Source organism: Zonotrichia albicollis, chromosome Z (assembly GCF_047830755.1).
Source record: "Zonotrichia albicollis isolate bZonAlb1 chromosome Z, bZonAlb1.hap1, whole genome shotgun sequence".
NCBI classification, from domain to species: domain Eukaryota; kingdom Metazoa; phylum Chordata; class Aves; order Passeriformes; family Passerellidae; genus Zonotrichia; species Zonotrichia albicollis.
This window is the reverse complement of record NC_133860.1, coordinates 74,838,111-74,860,393: the sequence shown is the minus strand read 5'-3', so window position 1 is coordinate 74,860,393 and position 22,283 is coordinate 74,838,111. Positions and strand designations below refer to the sequence as shown.

The 22,283-nt window shown below is 36.1% G+C and overlaps 1 protein-coding gene across 5 annotated transcripts in view; it reads left to right on the top strand.

Moving 5' to 3' along the window:
• DMXL1 (Dmx like 1) overlaps nucleotides 1-22,283 on the top strand; it is a 76,979-nt gene that overhangs the window by 34,585 nt on the left and 20,111 nt on the right. For 3 of the 5 annotated variants that reach the window (XM_014268105.3, XM_014268104.3, XM_026794425.2), the window contains 15 exons: nucleotides 216-332; nucleotides 1,556-1,780; nucleotides 2,384-4,069; nucleotides 4,604-4,714; nucleotides 6,072-6,241; nucleotides 7,441-7,538; nucleotides 8,221-8,386; nucleotides 9,166-9,418; nucleotides 10,978-12,068; nucleotides 12,336-12,527; nucleotides 13,748-13,824; nucleotides 14,012-14,139; nucleotides 15,592-15,840; nucleotides 16,217-16,330; nucleotides 22,044-22,207. In XM_014268105.3, coding sequence (XP_014123580.2) covers nucleotides 216-332; nucleotides 1,556-1,780; nucleotides 2,384-4,069; nucleotides 4,604-4,714; nucleotides 6,072-6,241; nucleotides 7,441-7,538; nucleotides 8,221-8,386; nucleotides 9,166-9,418; nucleotides 10,978-12,068; nucleotides 12,336-12,527; nucleotides 13,748-13,824; nucleotides 14,012-14,139; nucleotides 15,592-15,840; nucleotides 16,217-16,330; nucleotides 22,044-22,207 — 4,841 coding nt within the window. The remainder of the gene's footprint in view (nucleotides 1-215; nucleotides 333-1,555; nucleotides 1,781-2,383; nucleotides 4,070-4,603; nucleotides 4,715-6,071; nucleotides 6,242-7,440; nucleotides 7,539-8,220; nucleotides 8,387-9,165; nucleotides 9,419-10,977; nucleotides 12,069-12,335; nucleotides 12,528-13,747; nucleotides 13,825-14,011; nucleotides 14,140-15,591; nucleotides 15,841-16,216; nucleotides 16,331-22,043; nucleotides 22,208-22,283) is intronic. The other 2 variants (XM_026794424.2, XM_014268106.3) reach the window with 1 other exon arrangement.

Sequence of the window (22,283 nt, the reverse complement as noted above, 5' to 3'; positions counted from 1 at the left end):
AGCAGTTCTTACATGAGTAAGAATCACTACCTGTGATTGTAGTGTTTGTTGGTTGTGGTAAAAAACTGAGAAGGCTAATGTAAGAGTTAGATGCAGTCAGATCATTGCATTTCAGTATTCATGTTAGCTTAATCTGATTATTTGCTAGCCAAGATAATTTAGTTTTGCTTTCAGGTGAATAACCCCTAAGATCTTCCTGTTCTCAATTTCACCAGGAAACCAGCAGAATGGATTCTCTGAAAAATTCTACTTAATAGTGATAGAATATACACAAACCCGTTCATTACTACATATGTGGCATTTGCATTTGAAAGCAATTCCTGTCTCAATAGGTAAGCCCTCTTTCTTGTTGTTTTCTTTTAAAAAAACCACTGTCTAGTGAATATCTGCTGTTCAGTGTAATCTAAAATGTTTCATCTTTTGGAAAAGATTCTGCATTTTATTACAAGATTTTATCACAGCTATTCTTTCTTGATTACCTGCTTTTCTGATTGCTGAAACTGCTCAGTTCAGCCTGAGCCTAGAGTTTGGTATTTTTTGTGCATTCTAAGGACAGACATGCTTAATTGGCTCTAATACAGTCTAACAGTTACGATGTTTTGCTTTTTGGAAGTTTTAGTTTTCAATTTTTGAGTTTATACATACATTTTAAATGGGATTGTAGTCTGAACATCAGTGATGCCATTACAATTCTAAATAATTTTGACGTTCTGAAATCTGCTGGTCCTCTTTCAAACTACCAAACTATCTCTAAAACTCTTAGGTTTTATAGAAAGGTAAGATACACTTTCGTAGTTTTCTGTTAGCATTTAAAGATTTTAATAAACATGAATCTTATACCACTTACCAGAGAAATTTGTTATAATCCATGTTTCTGTCATTTAAACTAAATTAGCATTTCTTACTGTTGCTTTCAAATAAGAGAAAAAGTGTTATTGTTATTAATTTATAAGTTAGTGAGAATAACAAAGATCTAAATTTTCTGATGTACTTCTGTGATGAGAAAATTGCTGAGAGGGCTCTGCAGGAAATCTGTTGGAAATTTTCGTGTTCCATTTCCAGCAATTTTATACTCCAGATCTTGAGTTTTATCAAAAAAAGGAAGCATTCATATCACATTCTCTGAGAGCCTATGTTTTAAGGAATAAAATCTGTTATTGAAACATTTCTCAAAAATAACTTCCATCAGTTTGTAAGCTAAGACATGAGGGCCTTAATTTAATTTTCCCTAGCTGCAGGTATTCTATGCTTACTGAAACCTTATTTTCAGTGGATAGCCACATACATATTTCTTTGCAGCTTTTGGTCTTTTTGGTCATGCTTTGATTGTTTTATAATCTCTCAGCAGTTCTAGAATCTCTGACATACTTAATGTGAGATGTCCTAGTGTTTCTCTTTACATCTGAATATGAGAATACATTTAATGACAATGAATGTAAAATTTTAAGTCAGGTTTTGTCTGTTTCTTCTGTAACTATTAAAGTAAATAAAATAACTTCTTACATTAAAAGAAATCATTGATCTTTTAGAGTTAACAATGCGTACCTTTTTTTAGATGAAAAGATAGGTTCGAATCCATCTGAAGAAACAATACAAACAGAAGAATTGTATTCTTCACCAGATCCAGAGAAGAACCAATCACCTTTCACTCAAAAGTATCGGGCCTGTAGAGCAAACCTTCAGAGTACCAGCTGGCTTACTCTGTCTTCCAAAATGGTGTACAGTCAAGAGTTGAGTATGCCAGAAGGAGTCGAAATAATAAGTGTAAAGCCATCAGCAGGTTTGTCATCTTTTTTTAAAATACTAAAATATGGAGTCTCTGCCTTTCTGACTTTGGTCTTGAAATAGCAACAAAATAATAGTGAGTTTTGGATTTGTTGTCAGAACCAACATGTGTAGGTGAATCCAAAAGGTTTGCTAAAATGTACTTCCTGTCACTTAGTATTTCAGTCCTGCAACTAACATTAAAATAAAGCTGTTACTTAAGAGAATAGTAGAAACACAAATTTTGTTTTGCGGTCATTCATGAAGTTTTTTGTAGGATCTGTACTTAAATGTTAAGGTTTTCATCAGCAGTCTTTCTAAAATACAGTTTTAGATTTTTCAATGAAGAAATATGTTTTTTGACAGAATATATGTTAGTATTCGTGTTTAAATAATATTATTTGATTCCTCTCTGGGGCACAAAATGCAATCAAAGGGTAAAATGGTTTCATGGTATATTTGACATATTGTCTTTGTGAGGCCCTGTAAATGACTTCTTTGTGAGGAAGCAGTAATAATTTTTTTAATTTGGAGCCCTGAAGTAGTGGCTGAATAAAAATGTTGCTAATTTTGCTTTTTAGTATTTCCTCCCGTAAGAGTGTATTTTTTTCCATTTTAGGACATCTCAGTTCTTCTTCCATATATCCTGTTTGTCGTGCACCTTATCTGCTGGCTACTTCCTGCTCTGATGCAAAAGTTCGATTCTGGAGATGCAGGGTTGTCACTGAAGCTTCTTCCATGCCACAATATGGCACAGACAGTGATGTTAAATATGTGTGGGAAGAATGGCCATTATTGATTGAGGAGGGACTTCCTAGTAGTAGTGCTATTAATGTTCCAGGAAGGCCAACTGATGTCAGCTGTGCGCACACAAACAGATTAGCAGTGGCGTACAAGCAGGCAGCGTCTGGAAACAGCCGTCTTTCTCAAGATTTTGTGATGCACGTTAGTATTTTTGAATGTGAGTCTACAGGGGGTTCTTCTTGGATTTTAGAACAGACACTTAAATTAGATGAGCTAGGCGCCATGTTGGACTCTGGTGTTAGTGTTGATAGCGATTTAGTGGCAGATAACCAACAAGATACTTCTCTGTCTCATGGTGGAAGTATTGTACCCAACACTAAGCACTTGGTACACTTGGATTGGATGTCTAGGGAAGATGGTTCACATATTCTGACAGTGGGAATTGGATCAAAACTTTATATGTTTGGTCAGGTGTCTGGGAGGAGGCAGGAACAAAATGGTAACGAGATTGCTGCAGTCCCCCAGAGTGGCAGTCCTAAGGCTGCGACTCTTTCTGGGTTTATTTTGCTGCGTTGTGTTGACTTGGTTTCATCTGTGGAGGGGTCACCTCCTTTTCCTGTGTCCTTGTCTTGGGTGCGTGATGGCATTCTGGTAGTTGGAATGGATTGTGAAATGCATGTTTATTCCCAGTGGCAATCTCCTTCTAAGCAGGAACTAGTTAGTACAGATTCCTGCAGTGGAAGTATGCCATGCCTAACTAGTTTAATGAAACAAAGCCAGTCAGCTGCCTCAGGTCTGCATCCACCAAAGAGAACTTTGACCAGATCTATGACCAGCCTTGCACAGAAACTTAGTGGGAAAAGGTCTGCCTCTGATCTGTCTATGGAAATGGAAGATTCTGGTCTATTTGAAGCAGCTCATACATTATCTCCAACTTTACCTCAGTACCATCCATATCAACTGTTGGAACTCATGGATCTCGGTAAAGTACGCAGAGCAAAAGCCATTCTATCCCACTTGGTGAAGTGCATTGCTGGAGAAGTTGTTGCTATAAATGAGTCTGAGCCTAACCATGACAGGAGGCTCAGATCTCTGACGATCAGTGCCAGTGGAAGCACTGCAAGAGATCCCAAAATGTTCAGTAAAACAGAGACTACAGACTATATAGAAATAGACTCTGTTCCACCATTGCCTCTGTATGCTCTGCTTGCTGCGGATGATGATTCATCTTATTCCTGTTCAGAGAAGTCCAGTAATCAGCATAGTCAAAATAAAAAGGATATGCCCAATGACAGTTATGAAAATCTCTTCCAAAATACTGTTATAAGTACAGATGACCTTGTCACATTTGAGGCAGATGAAGACAGTTCAAAAGTCATTGATCTTTCTCAATACAGCCCAACTTACTTTGGACCAGAACATGCTCAGGTTCTTTCTCGTCACTTGCTTCATTCAAGCCTTCCAGGTCTGACTAGGATGGAGCAAATGTCACTGATGGCCTTGGCAGATACAATTGCTACTACCAGTACTGACATTGGAGAAAGCAGGGACAGAAGTCAGGGTAAGATGTCTCTTCCAAGTTAAATGTACTACTGTGCTTCACGGCCTTTCTAGGGTTTTTTTTTTCCTGTTGTGGAATATTTCTGTGGCTTGTAAGATGATGATGCACCTTCATTTCATAGTGTAATTGTTTCAAGACCTATTGCTTGGATAAAAGTAAAATTTTCTTTTGCCACCTGGTAATGCCACTATGAATCTATCAGTCCACATACTATAATTATTTTTAATTCACTTTTGAAGAGACAGGAATGACGAATATTTGTTGTACCGTGTAGAGAAATTGAGGAAGAATTTTATTTTTTTTTAAATATATAACTTTTTCTGTCTCTTGCATTAAACAGAACAAATAACTTCAGAAGTTTTTATATTTGAAATTTTCTTCTTTCTCTTTTCTTGAAGGGAGGAATTATGGACTAAACCATCATTTACAAATTCAAAGTATTAGTAGTCACAAATTTATATTTCTTCTGTTAAGACGTACAATACTTACTTGGATTAATTGCTGTAAAATGTGTGTAAAAATACTTATTTCCAGGTGGAGAAACTCTTGATGAGTGTGGTTTAAAATTTTTATTGGCTGTCCGGCGTCACACCTTCCTAACAACTGCACTTCCTCCTGTGCATCGAGCCCAGCTGCTTCACCAAGGTAACTGATGTCTTTTCTTAAATGAGTTGGGTTTTAGTGATGTAGCTGCCCCTGTGAATGGTGTGCTGTTGATGTGCCTCTGCAGAATCAATAATTTAATTCATTAGGGTTTTTCAAGAAATATTGTCTTATATGAATGAGTGCTAGAGCAGAAAATGTCTTGTTTTGGTTGAGGTAAAGGTCTCAGAACTGATTTTTTTCGAACAAGTTTTTAGTTGGTAGGGGAGAATTTCCCCAAATTAAATACCCCAAATTTTCGAAATGAAATTCTACTACCATGTTGTCCAATAACCTTCTGCAGGAATAATGTAGTAGACAACTGTGCCTATTTATTTTGGTACATATTTGGAAAAAAAAAATTACTACTCAGGCTTTAAATATTTCTATATACTTACTGTAATTATACAATCAACTATTTCATATAGGGAAGGTTTTTTTAGCAAAATTTGACTAGTTCCATCCTGATATTGCAGATGACAACGAGATGGATTTGATAAGTGATAATCAGATGTAAAGGACTGGCTATGATTACTCCTTTAGCCATCATGACAGTTGTGATAGCATTTTCAGTTGCATGGCTTGTCACCCCTCAGCTGAATCAGAGGCTGGAATTTGCCACAACTGCCAGGGCAGAGTATTGCAGAGTTAACTTTCTGTTGGACTAATTTTAGCTGAGATACTTCTGTTTCTGGTGAGCTCAGAAATGGGTGAGAGTGGGAAGGGCCTCCAGGGCAAATGTGGAAGTGCCTTTCTACAGAAAAGCACCTGGCCCTCACTAGAGTTGCAATTATCCCTAGCCAGCTATGTTGTTGTTTAGCAATTGCTTCCTTCCTCATAAGATTTTTTTATTTCAAGTTTTCTTTTGTATCTCTATCACCAAAGGTGGTTTTGCCCTGATTATCTGAAACTTGTGCATTTTCTAATCCAAGTCAAAATAGTGAACCTGTCTTTCAAAATTTTGAAAAATGTAATCAGTACACTGCACTTTGTGTCATGGCTAATCTTAGTGCCCCTTGCTATCCATATGTTTGAACTTCATAGAGAAGTTCACAAACTTACCTAAGTTCTTGTATGTTCTTCACAAACTTACCTAAGGAGTTTGCAGATGAAAAATTGTTTCCAGTTGTCTCATTTTTCTGTAATATTTGAAATGCAGTCCTAACAAATACCCTTAAATTTCTGTTGCCTCGCCAGCAGTGCACTTAAAAAATTCAAAACAAGCAGTTTGACCTACTTTTCTTCCCCCGTTCCCATCCCTTTATCTTCAGGTTCTGGATTATTTTATTAATGAATATCTTCTGAATTTTCTTTTTCCTTTTTTTTTTTTCTTTTTTTTTTTTGGATGTTCATTGTACAGGTTTATCTACGAGCCACTTTGCCTGGGCATTCCATTCCGTAGCAGAGGAGGAGCTCCTGAGTATGCTCCCTGCAGTGCAGAAGGGCGACCCAACCTGGTCTGAGCTCAGAGCTATGGGTGTGGGATGGTGGGTTCGAAACATCCACAGCCTGCGGAGATGCATAGAAAAGGTAAACAGAGCATTCTAAAAAAACCCAACAAAATCTTTCCAAACAGCTGTTCTCCAGTGTTTACCTTCTATTTATGTAGTTTTAAGTTGTTAGATAATGAACTTTTTCTGAGTGTTCCATGCTGTAATTTTTTGTATCTAAGCTGCTCTGTGTGAATATGAACCTCTATATTTAACTAATTTTTTTGGTACTTTAGACTTCAAATTCCATTGTGGAGTACAGTTTTTGCTCTTAGATACTTCATCTTAAAGGTAATAATGTACAGTGCTTATTGTGGATGCTCAAGATACAGATGGAGCATATAGTTTTTTTTTTTATATCAAAACTTGAGAAGCAAGTCATGGGAAAAGGTTCTTCTTAGAAACCTATCAGATGTGGGTTCAACTTAGATATTACATGTTCATCTGTCTTGCAAATTGATTATTTTACATGATAAAACAAACCTTATATTTTTTTGTTTTGGCGTGGTGATTTTGTTCGTTTGAGGGTTTTGTTGAGTTTTTTATATTAAATATTTTAATAATCACAAGTGTGGTAATAAGCCTAATTTCATTATCACTTGCTTTAAGCTCTTGGAAAAGCCAAGTGCGTTGAGCTAGAAAATGACATGCACAAGATGCTTTGACTACAAAGCACAAAGTGGTAAAATGCATGTCTCTACTTTTACTTTCAAATCTTCAGTAATTAATCATTACTTTATGAAACTGCCTTGCGTTAAAAAAATCATTACTTTACTGCCTTGCATTAAAAAAAATCCAGATATTCTGGGCCCGAGTTCAAGATTATCTTACATGGCACTTGGACTATTCTTGCTGCCACTTACCCTTTTTCCTTTCCACCTTCCAAAAGCAATCATTGGTCCCAGCCTGTTTTTCAAGACTCCATCGTGCAACTAGTAAATTAATAATAATAACTAGTAAATTAATTTTGCTGTGATTTAAGAAACTGATTTTGGATATAGGGATTCCCATTTGATCTGCAGAAAAGCTTCTTGAACTGGAAGAGCATGGGCTAAGCGATATCAAACAGGTTGTTGTATCTTCACACGTTCTTACATTGGACTCATAGTGACAGTAGGGATCCTGTATTAAAGAGAACTTCAGAGCACTGTGGGGTATGAGATGCCAGAAGCACCAACAATCTCATTTAAGATTAATTTAAATTGTGATTATTTTTTTACTTTTGTACTGTCTTCTCAGGTGGCTAAAGCAGCTTTCCAGAGAAACAATGATCCACTTGATGCTGCCATTTTTTACCTTGCAATGAAGAAGAAGGCTGTTATCTGGGGATTGTACAGGTATTCAAGCTTTTACATGGAATTTCACACTGTCTGTTTTAATTTTTGGGGAAAAAGTTGAATGGGATTGTAATCCAAAGGAAGCACAAATACTATCCTTGAAAGGTGAGGTTGGATTTCTAAACTAGTCATTACATTGAATGAGTAGTTTCTAACCTTCTTATATTTACTGAAAGAGTTTAGTTGTTATTTCTGGAGGTAGGTGCTCCAAGTTTTAGTCTCAAATCTGCTGTAATTTCAATTACTGCTTAATTCTGATTTACTTTTGAGGACTAGCAGTGTGGTGTGTAAAATGTCATGTCTATCTTTTACATAAGTGTTGTTAAAAATTTTACCTGCAGATCAGGGGACTGACTTATGTCTTCCTAACTGTAGTTTGATACAGCAATTCAGTGTTGCAAACCTTCTGAAAACTAATTTTCATTGTCACTTAAGAGCTCACCTTAAGACAAGCAGCGATTTTCTGTATCAGGTTATTGAAAATACCATTAGGTTTTGTACTTATTGACTTATTGTTTCTGCTATTTTAAAAGTAGCCTTCTCAAATCCCAGTGTGGTGAGGGACTCTGCATTTCCCGATGTGTAGATCTGTGTAAAATTGTACTGACATCTGCAGAAATTAAGAACTGTAGTGTAACTAATAAAGAGTAAAGTGTTTTTATCAATTATGTTTGATATGCAGGTCCCAAAAAGATACTAAAATGACACAGTTTTTTGGAAACAACTTTACTGAGGACAGATGGCGTAAAGCAGCCTTAAAGAATGCATTTTCTTTGCTTGGCAAACAGCGGTTTGAACATTCTGCAGCGTTTTTCTTGCTGGCAGGACACTTAAAAGACGCAGTGGAGGTAATAAAATTTTCAGTGTTTAAGACTGTTACATTGTCCAAAATGTACAAATACTTTGAATGCAGTTTGCATTTTGCATTGCTATGACCTCTGAAGCTTCTTATGCTTTCAATTTTTTCTCTTCTTTCCCACCCCAAATAAGTGATAAATACAAAACCTTCATCTTTACATTCTGATTCCTTTTTAGCTGTCATATTACTGATACTGAAAAGTGACACGGGTAATTTCTATGCTCCAATACTAAGGGGAGTACCTACAGTTAATCCTTTCAGATTTTCTACCCTATAGGAAGACAAGCATAGTTTTTCATTAGGAAGTTCCACATGTGGTGTTTTGGCAGAGATGAGGATTAGCTCCTAGAATCCCTATACAAAATAACAAGGCAAACACAAATTATTTCCTGGGTCTATTTGAATTGCATAATTGTGAGGAAATTAATCTCTGTGATAATAAAGGATTTGTTCTGTAAAGCTTTGCAGCTAAAACAACCAGAATCCAGAGGTAAGAGGTGGCATGTGCACATTGGTAATGATCTATGGAGCTGGTTGATTTCAAAGATCTGTTGTCATGCCATAGTTAAACTGAAGAAATGCAAATCCAGTCTTGCATGTGATACTTGGCTACACCTGTTCTGCTTTGTTCCTGCTCACTTTTTATGGAGTTGGTAGACCTACTTACTTTAATCTGAGTAAATTTATGTCACTTCCTGCCCTGTAATAATTTTAAACTGAGGAGAAATTACAAAGTTTGATTATTTGAACATATTTATTTTCAATTAGGTCTGCCTTGAAAAACTGCATGACATTCAGTTGGCTCTTGTAATATCAAGGCTTTATGAATCGGAGTTTGAAGTGTCTAGTACTTACAAATCTGTACTACAGAAGAGAGTTTTGGGAAGTGTGTCTACTGGAAAAGAGAGCTTAGGGAACATTCACAGTGACCCTTTCTTGCGAAGCATGGCATACTGGATTTTGGAAGATTATAGCAAGGCTCTTGACACTTTGATTAAACATTCTGTTGAAGATGAAGGAGGTAAGAATATAGATATTTGGCCTGTTGACTTGATTTTAAATATTTGCTCATTTAAGCCACAGTTTCTTGAAGTGTCATCTGAACAAAACCAGGTACCACACAGTTCCTCACCACTTTTAGTAAATACTTGTAGCAATCTATGTGGACTTTAATAGCACACATGGTTACTGTATTATTGTTACCCTGTATCCCATGGATGCATACTTTGTCCTTTAAGCATGTAACTATCAAGATACTGGAGTGACCCTGCAGTAATGCAGCTGCTTTTCCAGAAGCAGTCTAAAGATGAAGAGAAAAATTAACTTCTTAAATTAATTTGACTCCATCACAGCCTGAAACAAATTTTTTTTTTAGCCACTTATATAGGAGACTCTGGAAGACATGGTGTTTTGTAGCTTTTAGGCTTTTATAACAGCTGACTACAATAATAGAGTTCCAATAGAAAGGTTTTGATACTTGAAATAGTACTAGGAGGCCCATGTGCTGCCTGAAACAGCACATGAGTCTCCTAGAGCATTTCATTTCTATGTTCACTTGCTGGCTTTATAGGCCTTCTAAGAATTAATTGTATTATTTCCTAAAGCTAGTGTTTTCATTGAAGTTAAATGCTTCAAGTCCTAGGTAGTTAGCTGGTTTCAGTCCTGGCTACTGAGAGAAATTGGAAGGGGATAAAAAAAGGCTCAAATATTGGAATTGGATAGCTAATTCGTGAAACTGATTTTTCTATCCTGATCTCATCTTTCTGTGTAAAATAATTTTAAAGTGTTGCTAATTCTTCTGTGATCTGTTAATGGCTTGTTTGTGATGTCTTACCTTATTTTCTTACCTAGAATGTGCATTTTTATGTAGCTCTCTCTGTTAACTGTCACCAGCTGTGCTTCTCATAGAGGAGGGCATAAGGGTTTATTTCAGCTATCCTGAGACCTTTGAAAGCTGTGTGAATCATGCTATGCTGATTGTCATACCTCTTCAGGTTTTTTTTCTTGTGGACATGAAAATGAAATGAATAGATGTTGCACTGCATGTAATTCATTTATTTGTATGTAATACTGCTACCATCATGTATAAATGTTGTAGGTTTCCTAGTTTTATTGTAAGTTGCATTTCTTTTGAGATGTAGACAAAATAAAAAATACTATTCCAATTTTTTAAAAGCAACCTTAAGTAAAAGAAGTAAGATATTTGTCTTATTGTCATTTAGACGTGGAACATGGAAACTTCAGAAATGTAAAATTAACAGGACAGTGGCCTTGTTTGACATCAGTAAAACTGGCCTGAATACAAGGAAAAGAAATGATAGCTGTTTTAATTTAAAAAATCATGCCTACTGCCCTACTCAGCTTGTTTTTTTGTAGGTTTGGCAATGTCCTTCCCACTGAGGTATTCAAATGATGAAGGTGGAGGGGAGAGTGCAGTGAAGTGAACAGTAGAATGGATATGTGAAATAGACAATAGAATTGATACTAAGACCTAAAAGCCTTCTGATGAACTTAGGACTTTGCAGATTGATTATTTCATGCAGAGTGGTACGTTATCCTCATGCTGCCATATCTTTTCAGGTGAAGGGGATGGCTCATCGAGTTGCAATCCTGCAGTGTTTAACTTCTATAACTACCTAAGAACACACCCCCTCTTGCTGAGGCGTCATTTTGGCTCTTCTGACACATCTTCCACACACATCTGCCTAACAGTAGAAAATGGATTAGCTGACAAAATCAACCTAGGTGAAAGACGGCTATTTTTCACCACTGCATATGCTCATCTAAAAGCTGGTTGTCCTATGCTGGCCTTAGAAGTGTTATCAAAGATGCCCAAAGTTGTCAAGAGGTCAAAGTTATTCTGTAAATCCCCTAGTTTAGTGGATACTAGTAAAGATTTCTCACCATTATCTCCAGTTAAAGAGTTTGAAACAAAAGATCAAGCTTCCAGTATTGATTGGTCACAGCCAGTATTCAATGGTCTAGGTTCATCTTCAGATTGCTCATCAGGAAAGCATTCAAGTTCTACTTTTTCCTTTGATTGGAGCCAGCCAAGTGCTCTGTTCCAAGATGAACAATTGCAGTTGCAGTCAGACAGTGATGAAAATGAGGAAAGTGAAGATTCTTCCTTGGTAATGAAAGAGCTAAAACCTCTGGAGAAAACTGAAAAACTGCATGAAACAGGTTCTAGCTACACAGAATCTTTTAGTGTAGTTGATGACAAAGATATTCTGAGTCCATCAGAAGATATAATTTCAGCACAGCTGAAGTTTAGGGCGTGCCTGAAAATCCTTACTGTGGAGCTTCGTACGCTATCCACTGGCTATGAAGTCGATGGTGGAAAGTTGCGGTATCAGCTTTACCAGTGGCTTGAGAGAGAAGTGGTAGCTCTTCAGAAGACCTGTGATTATGGTGTTGAAGTAGAAGAGGAACAGTCAGGAGTTAGCGGGATGCCAGAGGAAGCTACATTACATGAAAACACTGAAGACTTAGCTGACGAGGAAAAAACTATGCTACAGAAAGAAGACTTTCAGAAACGACGGCAATGGCTTCTGAAGTATCAGTCTCTCCTCAGAATGTTCCTTAGTTACTGTATACTTCATGGCTCACACGGTGGAGGCTTAGCATCTGTCAGAATGGAATTAATTTTGCTCTTGCAGGAATCTCAGCAGGTATGTGGGGGAGCTTAGGTTTTGTTTTCTCTGCTTCAGGTTTGTAGATTTATTTGAAAGTGTTTTGTAATATTTTTGAAATTTTCCTACTGTAGCTTACATGTGTTTTCTAAAAAATCTAAATCTGTTTTTAACAGGATTTTTTATGTACACTGTTTTTTTTTTGTTGTTGTTTTATTGAATACTTTTCCCTCTTTCAAAAGTTGTTATGTTCCCTTAAAGAATATGTACTATTACTTTGTGTATGTGTTTCTTGCTTGTTTTTAGGAGCAGTCAGTACAGATACCTTCCAGCCCTCCACCAGAGCAAAACTCCATACCTCTCCTATTTGCTTGCACAGCTAGTGCCAAAACAGTGGTGGCTAATCCATTGCTACATCTTAGCAATTTAACTCATGATATATTACATGCTATAATAAGCCTTGATTCACCACCGCATCCAGATACTCAGAACAGCAAGGTGTGTATTTTTTTATAATTGTGTTGTTGTTATTGTCTGGTTTGCTGAAGTCACAAATTCTTCTTTCAGACAGCATGAGGACTTTGCGCAGTGCTTATTTGTGACAAAGTCAAACCATGAAACATAATCATTTTCTGTAGTACTTACCTTGAGCTTACAGAAATGTCCAGTGATCATCTATCATTGTTGAGGCATTGAGCATCTGGTTCAACAAGCTGTTGTAGATTGGCCTCTTTCAGAACTGGATATTTGTCCAAGAGGACATTTTAGTTCAAAACATGTTATACTGAACCATCAGCATAATAGTTGTCTTTATGACAGTATGTTCATTACTTCTTTTATGTTAATGGCAGATTCTGCATTTCATTCTTAAACATAAGTAAAATTAAATGTTTAAGTGCAAAAACTGAGTGTCTGCAAACTTCAATAAACCCATACTGTTTTTTGTGAAACAGTATGTGTTTGTATAGTAGTTTTTAAAAATTGTTTCTGTAAAATTTATCCTGTATTTAACCTTTGGAAATAAAACTGAGTCTTTCCTGAAGTTTTGTATTGTTAGGGCCCGCATCATGTCTGCTTTTACTAAGGATTTTTAGAGAACGCTAAAAAGATGTCTTAGTCCTAGTTAACTTTGTTTTAGAGGGAACAAACAAATAAATACAATGAACTGTTTTTGTTTTAATGGAACCTTTTTGATTAGCAGCTTCTCTAGCTTTTTAATGTTAGTGTTTTCTGTGATGCATTAAGAAAAAAGTGTCAGCTGTATTAAAAGTGCTGATCAGTACGTTGCTGAGTAAATTGAGTGTGTCCAAGAGCTGCCCTAGAATTGGTCAAAAACTAAGCTACATTATAGTTTTCATTCTGAAATAAATTCTTTGTATTCTGAGCCAGCAAACTGCTGCTGTTTTAGGGTGCAACTACACAGGACTATTGAATACAGGCTTAATATGCTGCTGTTTAATAATTGAAAACAGTTCAGATGGAGCTGATCTGTGATTATGTGTTGGTGGGGTGAGTCAGTTTTCCCCCATCCTTTGCATAAGGTGTGAACTGATTTGTCTGATACAAATTCTGAAGCAAAAGGTGGCTTTGTAAGTGCATGAGGACTTAGACGTTTTGTGTCCAGTGCTTGTTACACATGTGTATGCAGAGTGAAAGGCTGTGATACTAACCACAGCTCACTTTGGCCGTAATGAGTTCTGTATAACTTTGTCTTTCAGATATATGTAATGCATACCTTAGCAGCATCGCTCTCTGCTTGCATCTACCAATGTCTCTGTGATGGCCACAGCTACAGGTAAAAAAAAAAAATCACTATGAAAAGTGATTTTTAGACAGCTCTCTCATTGCTGTCATGGTAATGGATAGGGCACCAGAAGGCCGTGATCACACTTGCCTACATCTAGAAAGTGTTATCACTTGAATAGTTGTAAACGTAACGTTTAAAAATAAATATTATTTCCCTGTTCTTCTCTGTTTCACAGCTCATTTCAAGCAAATCAGTTTACTGGAACGGTGTACCAGACCGTCCTGTTAACTCAGCGTCATTCTTTAAGAACAGCAAGCTTAGAAGAAGCAGTGACTCCCAACACATCACCTGCTCAGTGGCCAGGTATCTAGACTTGTTTCTTTCCTCTTAAGGAAAGCTGAGTTATCTGGATCCACTGTAAGAGCATGTGGCTATGACTTTCTAGTAGTATTTGTGACAGCTGTGTTGAGTTCTTTGATTAAAATGTTGTGGGTTGTTGGTTTTTTTTTTCAAAACATCTAAGTTACTACTTCTGATTATTCACTAAGTCAAGTTGATTTATGTTGCTTTCTTTAACTAAAAAAATGTTAGTGCTGGATCTAGCAAAGAGAGAGCAGCTAAACTGGAGGTAGGGTGAAGTCATGTCCTGTGTGTGCTCTCTGTGTGCCACCTGTAGCATTAGTATCCTACTTCTGGAGTCCTAAGGACTGGGAAGGCTGTCCTGGTTTGTGCTCCAGCTAAGAATGATTTTACCTTACGGACAACTTCTGAACTACCTTAAAACTATTAAAAATGAGACATTTATAATAAATCATGCTTTTCTGTAGCTGTAAAATTAATGTCAGATTTCAGGTAATACTTAGAGTGTGCTGACATTTATGCTAGTTAAACTGTGCTAGGGAGCTACATTTGAGGGAGTGTTATCAATGTTATACATCTAGGTATGGGCTTGAGTTTACAGCACTAACTTTAATGTAAGCATAGCCAGGAAATGTGCTTACTTATTATGAGAATTGTTTCTTAAATCAGAAAATTCCTCTTTAAAAATCTTCATGGATAACCTGAAACAGCCTTTGTATTTGATGCTATGTCATTTTTTCTTTTCTGCCAAACATTGTCACTGAATCTAGAGATTTTATTGAGGAACTAGCTTGTCATCTGTTTTTTTGTGATTTAGTTAATCACAGGATAAATTTCTGATAAGTTGGGCAAGGAATTGTTAGCATTTGCTCTTACGAATCACTTTGAACTTACTTTTTCTATTTTTTAGTAGATTCACATGCTATGTGTGCAAGTTGGAGAGCATGACAAAAAGCAGAATTCTTTGGCCATGACTATGTGCACTTTTACTTGTGTGCACAAAGTGTCTCGTTGAAGGCACATCTGAAACTACGCCCTTTTGTGGGAGCATAAAAACATTACAAGAGGTTTAGTATTGGGTGAAAGTACACTTGCCAGACAATGTGTAATGCAGATTGATGCCCATGATTTTTGATTGGTTTTACCACTGTAAAGTGTGAAGATAGAATTTCGGTTTTCAGGATTATAATGTCATTATAATAATTGAAAAAATGTTATGCATTTCTTTAACCATTAGTCCAAAACAGAAAGCTAAAAAATGAATAAATTGTTAAAAATTAAGAGCTTGCCTCTTTCTCCTGAAGTTTTCAACTTGGGTTTCAATGTGTAGAGCTTGGAATTTTTTTCCACTAAACATTACTAAGTAATGTGGGTTGCCAGACAAAATTATATCTGGAGTATGTTCACACACACATCTGTGCTTTCTTAAAGATGATGTTTATTTTATATAAACAGGAATGACGACTCTAATACGGCTCTTGAATTCTGCTGGTGAGGAAGCCCAGCCAGGTCTCACAGTTCTACTTTGTGAAATTCTAACTGCAGTCTATCTCAGCCTGTTCATCCATGGCCTTGCAACACATTCTAGCAATGAGTTGTATAGAATTATGGCTCATCCACTTAACAACAAAATGTGGTCTGCTATCTTTGGAGGAGGAGCTCATATGCCCAGCAGAGGACAGCAGCAATTAAAGACAAAAACTGGTCAGTTCCCTTGTTTTATATATATTTGTCTTCTGGAATTTTTAAGAAAATTATGTGACTGCTGAAAGCTTAATTACTCTAAGTAGCTTGTGTTCAATAAGAATTCAGTATGGTTTTTAATTTGCATAGAAAAACAAGGATCTGAAATAATTTGTGTAGATATTGTGTAGACGATAAGAGTGAAGCAGAAGTGAATGCTTCTGAAAAAAGGTTTCCAAGTAGCACAGCTGCTCTAGTATGAGGGAGTTAATTTGATCTGAGAGAGTTTCCAATACTATTACAGCCTACTTTGCGTTTATTTTAAAGCTTTCCAGTTCTCTTCTAACTGGAATATATTCCCATTTTACAAATACAGTATGTTTTCTCTCTTTGACAGGTAGGCACTTCCCAATGCCTAGCCCACATCAGGTAGTAGTGTTCTCCATGGAATGCGTGGGGTTTTCCAAATCCCTTGCCTCCTTCAGTACTCATAGTCCTACCAAGCCTTCAGGCAAGATACTAGATTTAGTATTAGGCCTCTACATGCAGTTTGCTATGTGTGGTTTTTGTTTTATTTTTTTTTTGCATATGCAGAAAGACAGAAAAACTTCTGTTTGCAAGCCATGATATCAAAATTTGAAGTAAATTTTTGTAACTAAAGAAGCACATAAATTGGGCCTTTTTAAGAAAAGAAAATTGTCAGCACTGTAGTATTCTTATGGCTCTTCATTTGAAATAAATATTAAATACAAAATTACTTTGACCATGGTTTGAAAAGATCAGAAGTGTTTCATATCTTTTTTGGAGAGCTGCTTGTTTTGCTTTTTGAATATAAGCATTATTGTGCATGTGGATTTCTAAGTGTTCATTCCAGACATTACAAGTGAAAGGCATCTTGTTGATATTCTAAGAACCCTTTAGAAAAGCAAACGATCTTCAAGTTTTAAATTTAGGGAGTGATAAACTATCCTGAGGTCCAGAACAAATTCCTGTAAAGCTTTTATTTTTCATATAGTTATGTGCTTTTTGATTTACTTTGACTTCTACGAAACCAACAGCAAAAATGCTACAATTAACTATGTTTTTAAGAGAAGATTGTGGAACGACAAATATAATTAAACTGTGATGACTTTCTATATTACATCTAAATATATATGTAGAGAGACAAAATGTAACTTTCTATTTAAAAAAAATAATTTAATATTTAGATGTATGCTAACATATCAAAATGTCTTACCTTCCAGTTATGGAAAACTGTAAATGTGGTCTGTTTAAATATCTTCGTCAGACTTCTAGAAAAATGTTTTCAGAGTAGAGATCTTTACTCCAAAGTGAGCTCTTATTCTGATTAGGTTTCTCTGTGGTACTGAGCAAACATTTCTCTCTATCGCTTTAGTAAGGTAAACATGTTTGCTGTCACAGAATTGTCAGAAGTTTTAACTGGCTTTTGTTGGAAATTCTGCTAACTAGGTGTTGGTAACTCTATACTAAACTGTGTTATTACTACTGCTACCACTGGCTTAAAATGCAAAATATTTTTACAAAGAAGTGTGTTCTGAAATGCATACTAAGTATAGTTTATCTGCTGCATGTTTTTTAAGGAGGAATGCTGGCTGCCTGATTGCAGGTTTAATGAAACTGTTGCTGGAAGAATCCAACAGTTCTACCTAAAAATTGAAGGGAAGAAGGAACATTTTTAATACTAGATTTTAGGGATCATCACTGAGATAGGGGCCTAGAGCTGTTGTGTGATCTCTGTCTTTGGAGTTACTCAAAAACTTTAACAAACTAGGCCATCAATTACGTCAGCCCTGTTCTGAGCAATGGGTTGGACTAAGTGTCTTTCAACCTATGTAATTCCAGGATTCAGGACTACTTGTTTTTAATGTGTGTTTATGTAAAGCAAATTTGGGGGAAAGGTATTTCTCCAAAGCCCTTTCTTAGTCATGTTGAAAATAATTATGAGGGGAGAAAGGGAAAAAAATAGACCTCCAGTGAAGCAGAGGGATTAGGATTAAAATCAGCTATATTTTTATGCCTTTACTGTTTCTGACACCCAGAAGCAAATAGAAGTGACTGGAATGCTTATTCCAGCCAACTAGCCATATTCTTCTGTAATGTTATTTAGATTTTTTCTATATCTTACCATTTAGTTATGCTTAACTAGACTATTTTCCTTACGTTTACTTTTAGATCTTTTTGTGAAATGCTTCCACTCTCAAATGGAGATCGAAAGCTAAAAATTCTGAACACTAATAATTCTAATGCAATAAGACTATGCATGGCCTCTCTTCCTTGCCTTCCCTCCAATCCTTTAGTACATATTTAAACATGGGTGTTGATCTCCAAGTTGGAAATTTATTTTAAGAGATGTTCATAATTCCAAGTACAGCACTGGTCGATAAAGTTATGTTATTTCCCTTTCTGCTCTTTGCTTTAGTTGACTTGAGCATGTAGTAGCTTTGAATATAAAATTTCACTTAAGTAAATATGATCTTTCTCTTAGGCTCAAATGGTAAAAATAGGAACCAAAACCCAGTATCTGGTAGTCTTATAAATCCCTAACCTCTATTAGGAATTATTTTTTATTGAAAACTTGTTTTAGTGCCTCTGTCACATAACAATCAGACTGAACAAAGCAGTTTGAATGCTTTTCAGACATGCTTCTTGTTTTTGCAGTTGCAGCAAATGATTTTGGCAAACAGAACTAGCACATGGTGTTTTGTTTTCCAACAGACAGTTATCATCTGAAAAAGAACCTTGTTGTTGATTATAGTAGATTTTTTCAGAATCACATTTACTATAATTTGCTTGAAATCTACCTAAGCAAACTGTTTTATAATGTAAGTCTATATAGAGATGGTAAGTTCTTTATCATACAGAAGGTTCTTAAGCAAGAATTTGACCTTTGTTTTAAGTTAGAAATCCATAGTTTCATTTCATATATTCAGTTATTCCATGCTGCAAGAGTAAATTAAGGGAAATTGAAAGCAATCTGCCTTTCAGTTCTTCCTGGGAAGGTGGAAAGTAACAGATCTTTTTGTTACTACTGCATGTCTTAGGACTGGACAGAAATTGAAGGATTTTCCTTGTCTAAAATAGTGCAATATTCTTGGGAAATGGCATAAATTTTACTTTTGCCTTTTAAGTAAAATGGGAGCAAAGATAAATGTTTCAAATAAAAAACAAAACACATGTAAAAAATTTTTAATTAAAAATAAATGAGAAATTTGAAAGTCTGTGTAATGGGTAATTTGAAATCTGAAATGACAGTCAGAACTTTAATGACATTTTTAATGTAGTTGATTCTTTTAGAATGTATTAAAAGAAATCTGCTTTAATAGTGTTTGTCAAACTTAGGTGGTTGTTCTTTCATTTACCTCACATACTGAATTTTTCCAATGGCTAGCCTGCAGTATTCTTAGAAATACAAAGAGTGATCCAACAGGAAGGGATAAAGTACTTTTTTATTAAAAAAAGTTAAAACTTAAACTTACCTTTTGAATTCTGCTTAGAAAAACAACCTGCAGGGCTATACTTGCTCGTTTCTGTATCATGCAACACTTGCTCCTTATTTCATGCCTAGTGAATTTCTTTTAATTAGTTGCTAAGATTTAGCTGGAAATTCATAGTAATGCATGTGCATGCTCCTTAACTGATAAGTTTTGAATAATGAGATGAAAATGTCTTGTACTGCAGTTGTGGTTTTGACTTATAGCACAGGTAAGTGGATTTCAAATACTATCCCTAACAGAAAAAAAAAATGGTACAATATAGAAGTGCAACACGTAGTGTTATGATATTCCTGTTTCAAGATGAAAGATGGGATATCTTCATCTTTTCTTAGATTCTATAAATGAATTCTTTTGTGGCTGTTGGGCTTTAACCCCAGCCATTACACCCTGCCTCCAAATGTCCTCCCCCTTCCTCCTCCTTCCCCCACCCTATGTGCTGACCATGATGTCAGGTGCTCTGGAAATCCCTTTGGTCAGTTGGGTCACCTGTCCTGGCTGCGTCTCCTCCCGGCCCCTTGGGCACCCCCAGCTCCCTCGCCAGGGTGGAAGTGCAAAAGCAGGAAAGGCCTTGGCTCTGTGTAAGCCCTGCTCAGCAATAACAAAACATCTCTGTGCTATCAACCCTGTATTCAGCACAAATCCAAAACACAGGCCTGCACCAGCCACTTGTGAAGAAAACTAACTCTGCCCTAGCCTCAGCCAGCCTAGTAGTTCAGCTGCTTGGGGTGATAATGCTGGTCTTCATATGTAGTCAAAAATCTTTCTGAATCCTGCAATAATATGTTTATTCCTGGTCCAGAAATGACCAGAAGTAATGAAAAAATTGTACTGACTAGTGTGAGTGCAGAGAATTTGTCCCTTAGAAGAAAACACATGAAAAATGGTGAGTATGAAAATCCTGGAAGATTTTTTTTTTTTTTTAAACCCTTGTATTTAAATCTTAATGGCCCAGAGTTACAGTTGTACCATTGGCTTGGTTTGTGTTATGAGCAAGTCTTATATATGGAAAGTGTTTGTAAATTACCACTGTTTTTCTTTTGTTAAGACTGTTAGACCTTATCTTTTCAAGTGACTGGAATACCCATAAGAGTTTTGAAAGACATTGTCTTTCAGGCACCTATCAAGACGCAGAAAGTCTCTTGTGGATAAAACACTAAAAAAATAAGGGTATAGGAAATACTTCATGGTAATTTACTCCAGGAACAGATAGGTGTGCTGGCTCTCCTTTTGCCATCCTCAGCATTATTAATAGGAGAAGGTAATTTTGGAAGCTTCAGTAGTTGTTAGTTTTGATGTTCATGTGAGTTCATTCATGCAACTGGTCTGGCCCAACATGTTGGTGCCCAACTCAGTGATAGAGATATCTGTCCCTCAGGTGAGCTCTTTAAACCTACAGAATTGCTTTCTTGGCTCATACTTACTGCTGCTGTTAAGGTAGCCCATACTCCTCTCTGCTTAAGAAAATGGACTCAGCTAAATCAGTGTTCCAGGTTTTGTGGACTCCTAAACGATGTTCAAAAAATCAATTTCCTTTTTATCTTCATATTTAAGCTTTCTTTGTTTTACCTAAGTCTTAAAACCACTCTTAGGTTTCACTGTAGAAACTGATTTCTGCACATGCTATGTATCTATTTGAAAACAGAATAAAAAAATCTTTAAAAAACCCCAACCATACAACAACAGCAACAAAACAAACACAAGCTCCACCTTCTACAATCAAATAGGTAGTTGATTCAAGTCCATTTACTTGGTTACAAAAGATGGCCAACAAATCTCCAAATGTAATTTCTTTTCTCCCTTGTTGCTTTCACTTCTGATGTGTTCTGGAGAGTCAGAACACTGACAGTTGGTAACAAGTGGCAGTTGGTATCATTCCTCCTCTACTAATAGAAAGGCTGTATTGGAGTATGATTCCTAACAAGATCCGGAAGTATTGCAGGGTATGAGGGGATACAAATATGTTAAGATATTCCTGAAATCTTGAATGAGGTATTTCCTTCAGTACTCTAATAATCAAGAATGAAAATAAAACTTTTCACACTTCTTAGTTTGAAAGAAGTCAGTGTTGGGGCAAGCGAGGGGACCTCGCTGCTTCTTGGATTGTGGGTGTTACTGCAAATAATTAATCCTTCCCTGTTTAGTAAGTTGTATATTAGATTGTGTTAGTTAAAATGTTATCTTTTGTATTTGCTGAAGAAATGTATTGTCAGGGCATGCGGATTTAGGAGAACTGTACTACTTAGGAAAAAATACAGATCTCCACTAGAGGGACACATGGAGTTACAAGTTGTAGCAGGAATGGCAAGCTTATGTATTTGCAGTATATATTCTGAAAAACAAGTCTCCTGGCTTGTCTTAAAAGCTAATGTAATCAGTATTCAGTAGTTCTTATTAAGTAATTTAGTTTTGCAAGATTGTTGGCTTGAGTAATAATATTTGTCACCTTTGTAAGAAGAGATCTTCTCATGCGGTTATGAGTGTATTATATGCAGGGAGTTTTTACATTCTGGAGTTCTAGTTAGATATTAGTTTTATGTATTTGAGGATTAAAATGCTCTGTGTTTAGTTGTTACATAAATGCTAAGGTGGAATTCTGAAAACTTGTCATGATGGAAATTTTTACTTTTCATTACAAATCTGTTTATTAAAAGCAATAAGGATGTAGAGCAGAAGGTTTAAAGCAACATACCCTATTTTCTTTTCACATAGATGATGGAGAGAAACAGCAAAAACATTACAGGCTTTCATCAAAAACCTCTGCAAAAGAGAGTTCTCAGTTGCCTGCATTGCCGTTGGTAGACCAGCAATCATCATCTTACAAAGAAAGATTTATCCCTCCTGAGCTTAGCATCTGGGATTATTTCATTGCAAAGGTAATTTTTTGCTGTTTTGACAACTAAGTGTCTTCTATCACTTCTGAATTGGTAGTTTTTCTCCTCTTAGTCATTA